This window comes from Diabrotica virgifera, chromosome 1 (genome assembly GCF_917563875.1).
Source record: "Diabrotica virgifera virgifera chromosome 1, PGI_DIABVI_V3a".
Lineage (NCBI taxonomy): Eukaryota > Metazoa > Arthropoda > Insecta > Coleoptera > Chrysomelidae > Diabrotica > Diabrotica virgifera.
Window position 1 is genome coordinate 246,032,554 of NC_065443.1, and position 9,716 is coordinate 246,042,269.

Below are 9,716 nucleotides of genomic sequence, written 5' to 3' on the forward strand. Positions count from 1 at the left end.
TCAATAAAATATTTTAAATTAACATTCAGGCAAATATGTATGTAAATATTTATATTCATATCATTATCTTCTTCTTCTTTCTCTTTTTATTGGCGATTTCTTACTTAAATATAAATATTCTGGCAATTGTCAGATTTAAGTAAAATGGCATGCAATTATTTGCCACATTCTTAAAATCCTATATGACGTCAAAATTAATGAAGCACTGAAAAAAGGGTTTGGCATGAACTATATATACTTAGGTACGTACTACATTCTCGTAGACGGCCGATGTCAAAATTTCAGCCAAATCTAACAGTTTTGTTTTGGCCGCGTATAGAAGCGGGTGTATCTGAGGATTTTAGAAAAATGGAAAAAGAACAATTGTTTTTGAAAGGGAAATGGCACAGCGAAATCAAAGAGCTCTTGGATGCTGTATACGGCGAATCTTCTTCTTCGATAGCAATCGTTAAAAATTAGTTTAACGAGTTTCAACGCAGTCGTACGTCGCTTTTTGTGCTCCCCTTTATGCCCCAAATGAGCTTAAGCGGAGGGTAACGTGAAAAAAATTCACAATATGGTATTGGCACGCAAACCGCCGACTAAACGTGCGCACGATAGCTGAGACAATAGGCATCTCAATAGATTGCGTGTGCTCAATATCCTGCATGAAAATTTGGATAACAAGCGCAACCGTGACACTACTTCAGTCAGGACAGCGTTTGAAGCTGTTTGAGCGTAATCTAAATGAGCTTTTACATTGTTTAATAACCCTCGACGAAACATGGATCCACTGGTACACACCAGAGTCCAAGGAAGAGTGGAAAAGCTGGACTTCAACCAGCGAACGTGCTACGAAGAGGCTCCCATCGGCCGGAAAGGTGGTGGCGATCGTTTTCTGGGATTCAGAAGATGTCCATCCACTTCTTAGAAAAGGGCAATACCGTCACAAGGTTCGACTATACCGAATCATTACGCCGATTCGATGCCGATTTGCAGAAAAACGGTACTATTTAATGAAGAAAAAAGTGCTCTTTCACCATGATAACACACCTTCTCCGTTTCCGTGACCAAATTGGTCGAATTGGGCTACTTTTAAAGGTTTTATAAAGAACTATACACCTCAAAGAAAGACGCAAACTTCAACACTCAGGAATATATCAAGAAAACAATCACGAATGTAAACTCAGAAACACTACCAAAAATAGAAAATTATGAAATAGAAGCAGCACTATCACAATTAAAGAACAACAAAGCACCAGGACCAGATGGAATCCTTGCTGAAATGTTGAAAGAAGGGAAAGAAGAAATCTTACAAACATTAAGAAATCTGTTTAATCAGTGTCTACATAAAGGAGAAATACCCGACGAATGGAACGAAAGTCTTACAATCCTGCTATTTAAGAAAGGCGACAGAAAGGACATAAAAAATTACAGACCCATCTCACTGCTGTCGCAAACGTATAAACTATTCATGAGGATTATCAACAACAGACTAACACACAAATTGGACTCGTATCAACCCGTAGAGCAGGCAGGATTCCGAAAGGGATATAGCACCACTGACCATCTTCTAACAATTAGGACACTAATAGAAAAAGCTAACGAATACCATATAGATCTGCACTTAGCGTTCGTTGACTACGAAAAAGCATTTGACAGCGTGGAAATGTGGGCAATAGAAAAAGCTATAAACAACTGTCGAATAGATTCCAGATACAGAATGCTAATACATAATATATATAAGAAAGCAACAATGACAGTACAATTGGAAGAAACCACAAAACCCATACCAATTAACAGAGGAGTGCGACAGGGAGATGTTATTTCTCCTAAACTATTTACATTAGCACTGGAAGATGTTTTCAAAACAATGGAATGGACAAACATGGGAATAAACATAAATGGAAAGAAACTAAACCACCTAAGATATGCAGACGATGTAATAGTCATAGCATCAAGTTTTGAAGAACTACAAACCATGCTAACCGAACTAGCAAATGAATCCGAACAAATAGATCTAAAAATGAATTTTGCCAAAACAAAAACAATGACAAACACACAAGACAATAGAAACGTAATACTAAACGACACCACAATAGAAGCGGTTAATGATTATATATATTTGGGACAGATTATAAAAATAAATAAGGAAAACCAAACAGCGGAGGTAAAAAGAAGGGTCAGATTAGCCTGGGCAGGATTTGGAAAATTAAAATGGGTCCTAAAGAATAAAAAAAAATACAACAATACTTAAAAACAAGAGTGTTTGACCAGTGCATACTCCCAATTCTCACATACGCATGCCAAACATGGACCTTGACCAAGGCAAACATGGATAAAATAATAAAGACACAAAGAGCCATGGAGAGAGCAATGTTAGGAGTAAAATTGACAGACAAAAAGCAAAACAACTGGGTCAGAAATAGAACAAAAGTCAAAGACGCAGGTCAACATATAACCAGGCTAAAATGGAGCTTCGCAGGTCATAACGCTAGACAAACGGACAATAGGTGGAATAGCACGATACAACAATGGAGACCATGGACAGGAAAGAGAGCAAGAGGACGACCCCAGATGAGATGGGGAGACGACATTAAAAAGATAGGAGGAACGCACTGGAAACAGAAAGCACTAAACAGAAGCGAATGGAGGAAACTGGGGGAAGCCTATGTTCAGAATTGGACGAATTAAAGGGCAAAAGAAGAAGAAGAAGAAGGGCTACTAACTGCTGCCCCATCCACCATATTTGTCCCTGTACGACTTATATTTTTGTTCTCAAACTTAACAAGTTACTCGCCGGGCAGAAATTTAAGTCGAATGAAAAGTTCATCGTCGCCACGGAAGCCTACTTTGCAAAGCTCGAGGAAAATTTTTCAGACAGGTTAAATAAGTTGGAGCATCGCTGGGTCAAGTGAATCGAGCTAAAAGAAGACTATGTTCAGAAATCAATCACCAATATTCACATAATTTTTGTTTTTTTTTGTAGGCTAAATACTTGTCGGACCACTATAGTAACTCTCGTTTAAAAATTCCAGCTTACATATAATTACTGTTTTTTAGATACTGAGCGACAGGTTATTTATAAAAGATATAGAAACAGCTGCACGATTGCAATCGGAAGCTACAAAATCGTCTGTATATTCCTATTACTTTAATTATAGAGGCGCACACAGTTCGTCGGAGTACAAGACACACTCTAGTGTCGATATAGGTAAATATTGAGAGTATTAGATACTTATCTGCCTCATTGTTTAGTTTAACTGGGAATATAAGCAGTTTGTGTTGTTACTATTTAGCTAGATAGCCACAATCACCTTCACCAACCTGGGTTTTCATTATAGCAACCAAGTCTATTAATGCTATAGGCGTTAACAATGTCATAGACTCAGACTTGAATACTCGGCAATCATTATAGCGATTCGGACTTTAGAGACGGAAAAGTTCATTTGATTTACATCCGTACCATTCTCTCAGTTTGCACAATCTCTACATCTCTCTGTGTTTCTTTATCCTCGAATCTTTCCCTGTATAATCAATTGGAGCAAATATTCCAATTTTCTATTTTGGATTGTATTTAAAAGTTCCATTTCTTTATTCATCCTTCTCAGACCCTCTTTGTTTGTGACGTGTTCTGTCCACGATATTTTCAGAATTCTTCTATACTATACACCCACAACTCAACTCAACTCTACATCAACCAAACCCCTGTAGAAATAGTGAGGCACTACAGCTACCTGAACGCCAAGGTAGGTCAGGGTAAAGTTGGAGAAAATGTCGGTGAATACGGCTTAGGTAATAGAAATGAAAGGGGTGATCGTTTAGTTCAGTTTTGTCAAAGCGAAGATTTAATAATAACTAATACATTCTTTAAATTACCCCCAAGGAGACTGTATACGTGGACGTCACCTCAACACACACAAGAAAAAGTAATCAGAAACCAAATAGATTACATAATGGTGACAAAAAGATACCGTAATGCCGTGAAATCTACTAAAACTTACCCTGGAACTGATATCGGTTCGGATCATAATCCAGTAGTATCTGTGTTAGAAGCTAGACCAAAGAAAATGAGAAAAACCATCATCCCAACGTTAGACTTAAGTCAGCTTAAAAGTGAACACCGACGACAAACAGTGCGCGAAGAAATCAACACCGACCTCAGTGTAGCAGAAAACCAAATCCGCAGAACAGACAACATAGATGAAAAACTGAAGTATATAAACACTATAATAAGAACTACGGGAAAGAAACACCTAACCAAGTCTCCAAAGAAACATAAGGTGTGGATGACACCAGACATACTAGAACTAATGGATAAAAGACGCAAATTGAAGAATAATTCAGAAAAATACAGAGAGGTTGATAAGAACATAAAGCAAATAATAAAGAAGGCCAAAGAATCATGGATTAAAGAACAATGTGTAGAAATGGAAGACTATGAAAGAAAGTATAACACATTCAATATACATAAAAAAGTAAAAGAACTTACAGGAACCCAAAGAAGACATCAAATAAGTTTGCTTAAGGATAAAGACGGAAATATTATTGTAGACTTAACAGAAAAAATTAATAGATGGAGTGAATACATACGAGAATTGTTTGAGGACAACAGAAATAACATTGACAAGGTAAATGGTGAAACGGGACCTGAAATCCTAAAATGTGAAGTAGAAATGGCACTTAGAAATTCCAAAACTGGAAAGGCAAATGGACCCGATGAGGTTCCTACTGAATTACTAAAGCTCTTGAATGATGAATCAATAGGTATAATATTGCACTTATTTAACACAGTATACAATACTGGTATTATACCTCAAGAGTGGCTGCTGTCTACATTCGTTACACTGCCAAAGAAATCCAATGCAAAAGAATGTTCAGAACATAAATATATCTTTAATGAGCCATCTACTAAAGATATTTCTAAAAATCATCCACAACTGAGTTTATCAAAAGTTGGAGTCAGATATTAGTAATACACAGATGGGGTTCAGAAAAGGACTAGGTACTCGAGAAGCTCTCTTCGGTTTGAATGTTCTTACACAAAGATGCCTAGACGTTAATCAAGAAGTACATGCATGTTTTATCGATTTTGAAAAAGCGTTTGACAGAGTACGCCACGATAGGCTAAGAGACATTCTTGAAAGAAAAGACATAGATAATAAAGATCTGCGAATAATTCTCAACTTATATTGGAATCAGAAAGCTAACATCAAAATAGAAAACGAGATATCAAAAGCAATAGAAATACGTAGAGGAGTAAGACAGGGATGCATTTTGTCACCACTGCTATTTAATGTATATAGTGAAAGCATCTGTCAGGAAGCCCTTTTGCAAGCAAATGAAGGAATCGTAATCAATGGAGAGGTTGTAAATAATATTCGATACGCAGACGACACTGTACTAGTTGCAAGAACAGTAGAAGAATTACAACGATTACTTACAAACATAAATATTGCTTGCAACAATTATGGCATAAACATTAATATCAAAAAAACCCAGTATATGGTCTTCAGTAAAATCATGACACAACCAGCACATATTAGTATAAACGGCATTCAAATTGAAAAAGTATCAAGTTATAAATACTTGGGAACTTTAATAAACGAAACTGGAGACCAAAACAATGAAATAAAAAGACGTATCGAAATTGCCAGGGCCACCTTCATAAAGATGAGAAAATTCTTCTGCAACAGAGATATAAGCATCCCTCTACGATTAAGAATGCTAAGTGGCTACGTATTTAACACGCTATTATACGGTGTAGAGGCCTGGACTCTCAAACAGAACAACATAAAAAATATTGAAAGTTTCGAGATGTGGTGCTACCGTCGAATGCTAAAGATAAGTTGGGTTGAAAGAATCACAAATCTTGAAGTAATACGAAGGATAGGAAGAGACCCAGAAATTTTATTAACGATAAAACGAAGAAAACTCGAGTATTTGGGTCACCTGATGAGAGGTCATAAATACGCATTACTTCAAAATATAATGCAAGGAAAAATAGAAGGAAAACGGAATCCAGGCCGTAGAAGAATGTCGTGGATGCGGAATTTGAGAGAGTGGTTTGGCTGCACCACTAATGAACTTTTTAGGTCAGCTGTAAACAAAGTCAGGGTAGCCTTGATGATTTCCAATCTCCGATAGGAGTGGCACAAGAAGAAGAAGACAGCTACCTCGGCACCATAGTAAATGAAGAAAGGACCAACAACCAAGAGATAAGAGCGCGCAACGGAAAAGCTAGATCAACCTTCAACCGTAAGCCACAACGTTTCTCTTGGTATAAAAGTAAGAATGCTGAGATGCTACGTATTCTCGGTCCTTTTCTATGGTGTTGAATCATGGACCTTGAACGAGGATATGTGCCGAAAATTGGAAGCATTTGAAATGTGGCTATATCGGAGAATCCTTAAAATCCCATGGACTGATCGGGTCACAAATGAGACGGTCCTTAGAAGAATGGGGAAGAACCGAGAGGTACTAACCACCATCAAATCTCGAAAGGTGAAATACTTTGGACACATTATGCGAAATATATCGAGATATGGCCTCCTACAAGCCATCATGCAAGGAAAAATATTTGGAAAGCGAGGTCCAGGAAGAAGAAGAATATCCTGGTTAAATAACCTCAGAACCTGGTTAAATGCAACATTTGTGCAGCCTTTCCGCGTTGCTGCATATAAAGTGAAGATTGTCATCATGATCGCCGTCAAGAAGAAGAATACACCCACAACTCAAATGATTCCATTTTTGTCATTGATTCCGCATTTAAGGTCCAAGCTTCCATTCCCATAAACAAAGTCAAGAAAACGTAACAAACGGCCAACATAACTCTTAGCTCCATCTTTAAAAACTAATATTTTTTTGCATGGACAAAATTTATTTAAGTTTTATTTTGAGATAAATAATTGAGAAAAATAATTAATTCTTATTACAGAGCATAAAAAGTCAGAATTCAGTGTTATGTATATATTCTTCTTACACTGCTAGAGTCATATCATCAGCATAGGTAAATTCAAATAAGATGGTTATCCTTTGAGGTTTATTTGGGACAATCTGTCAAAACTTCTAATTTCCTCGAGTGTTACAATAAGTCTGTGGATTTTGGCCTGTTCAATAACCGTATTTCATTCCCTGCTGCTATTGGTGACCCTACTCCAATTCTGAACTCCCATAATCCTTAGGCCATTCTCGAAACATTTTATCCAACGCTTTTTAAGGCGGCCTCTTGGTCTATTGTGGCCAAGTAAACGAATTTTATGAGATTTAATAAACTTTACTATATCGTCGTGTTTAATAACTTATTGAGCTCAAAGTTTAGGCGAATTTTACTGCCCCCGTTCTGCTCCCGGACACGCTAAAGATCTTCCTGAGCACTTTCCTTTCAAAACTTTTCACGCATCTTCATATCTCATCAACAGGGTCCATGTTTCACAATCAAAGGTAACAATGGGGTAACAATCAGTGTTTTGTACAACTGCACCTGCCAATTCTATCCTAGTGTTTTAGAAGTTAGCAATTTTCTATTTTCGTAATATGCTCTTCTTCCTTTTCCTTATTCTGTTCTTTACTTCTGCACTTATAGCATTACTTTCGGTTACTAGGGATCCTAACTCTACTAACTTTTTAAAGCTGTGGATCCCTATTTGAAAGAAGTTCCTATTGTTTCGTCTTGTCCTTGATGTAACCATATATTTGATTATGTTCTGATCTTAATCCTACATCTCGCATCGCTTTCTTGATATTTGAAGTCTCCCTTAATGGTGTCCCGTTCAGGCTAAATATCATGATGTCATCCGCATGTGCAGCTATTTGTTTGCTCTTTGTTTTGAGGTTCCCGCGGATGTCAATTTTGGACATTGCGTAATGCAGCAAGAGGTTAAACAAGGGCGATGAGAGGGCTCCTACTTGTCTTACACCATTATTTAAGAAGAAGAAGAAAAACCCAAAATGCATCAAGAGACTACTCTTTCCAAATACTGACGGATGCTATATAAAGCTGGAATGAATAACAATTTGCATCGAGGAAACATGCAAAATATTTTCCACTGATATAAAGTGAGTCCTTTGGTTTTCAGGTGTATCTCATGCAGACGATACTGCGTACACACTTAAGGCGGCGAAAATGGACACCTTATCCACAGAAGATGATAGACAAATGACGAAACTAATGTTAGATATGCTCACATCATTCATGGACACTGGGTAGGTATATAGTTATTTTTCATATAGTTTAATAAAGCTATTTCTCATTTTCAATATATTTTTTATTTCTAGAAAACCAAATGTTAGTGCAGACTGGAAACCTCTTTCGAAGAAGGCAAGTGATCCATGGGTGCAACTGCACATTGCTGGTCCCAGGAAGACTTTCTTAGAAGAAAAAGATCACATTGGAAACAAAAAGTTTTGGGATAGCTTACCAATTGAAGAAAACGAAAGATTGTTTACCAAAAAGGATGAATTGTAAGAGATCTAGTATCAGTAATGCACATAGATTGCTTTATATTATAAAAGACAATTGTTCTGATTTTATTTCAGGATTTGACGTGTATTTTTTATATTAAAATGCTTGAGTAAATAAAAATTTATAATTAAAATGTGTATTGATATTTCGAAATAAAGCGATTATAGAAAGAAAAAATGGAAGAGAAGAAACATCACAATGAAAACAAGTATACATTCGTTATATTTAATATACGAGTATACGGCTAATCCAAATCGAAGTGGTGAACATATGCTACTTAACATGCGATTGGACAACAAAACAAATAAAAACAAATAAAATTAAATAAAAATTAAATAAATATATAAACGTAATAACGATTATTGCATTCGATATGGACTAAAAATAAATAAGAAAAAAAACTAAATTTATGATTGTCTCAAAAACACAACATGGAAATGAAAGGTTAATGATAGAGCAAACCCAAATAGAAAAAGTAAAGACATACAAAAGCTGGGAACCTGGGTTGATGACAAAAATGACCAAAGCAAAGAAATTAAAGTCTGAATTGAAACTTCAAGGCAAGCATTTATAAAAATGAAGACACTGCTTACAAACAAAGACTTTCAGTTGCCCCTCAGATTGCTACATATTTTCTGTTACTATACGGAATGGAAGCTTGGACATTAAAGAGACAACACATAAGAAAAATAGAGGCGTTCGAAATGTGGTGTTACAAAAGAATATTGAAAATTCAGTGGGTTCAAATGTTGGGGATTACCGCAATGTTGAAGTGCTACGACGTCTAAATAAGGAGTTACAAATGATGAACAGTATAAAAACAATAAAACTGGAATATTTGGATCACATTAGCAAAGGAGAAAAATATGAGTTGCTGAGAATTATTATGCAAGGAAGGATCCAAGGAAGAAGAAGCATAGGAAGAAGACGCATCTCCTGGCTGAGGAAACTTAGTGAATGGTTTAACTGTAGTTCATTAAAACTATTCAGAGCAGCAGGCAACAAAGTGACCATAGCCATTATGGTATCCAACCTCCGATAAGAGATGAAACTTTAAGAAGAAGAATAAACGTAATGTAACTTGCTATCAAAATGTCACTCCAACTTCTCCTAAGATGTCTGACAGTCTTTCCAGATGGACAGATACTGATCCCAATCCTTTGTTACTTCGATTCAATAACTGAAAAGCGTTCAAGTACTTACTCTAGTTCAGAAAATTCAGGACCCCTACCTACAATACCGTTGAGAATTTACTAAAAAACAATACGTTTGT

The 9,716-nt window shown here is 36.4% G+C and overlaps 1 protein-coding gene across 1 annotated transcript in view; it reads left to right on the forward strand.

The window, feature by feature from the left end:
- The window catches only part of LOC114347183 (venom carboxylesterase-6), a 36,137-nt gene extending 27,561 nt beyond the window's left edge, over window positions 1–8,576 (forward strand). Inside the window, exons 9-11 of the mRNA XM_050641970.1 lie at window positions 3,043–3,193; window positions 8,058–8,184; window positions 8,257–8,576. Of these exons, the coding sequence (XP_050497927.1) occupies window positions 3,043–3,193; window positions 8,058–8,184; window positions 8,257–8,446 (468 nt within the window). The 3' untranslated portion in view covers window positions 8,447–8,576. The remainder of the gene's footprint in view (window positions 1–3,042; window positions 3,194–8,057; window positions 8,185–8,256) is intronic.
- Window positions 8,577–9,716: the final 1,140 nt, after the last annotated feature.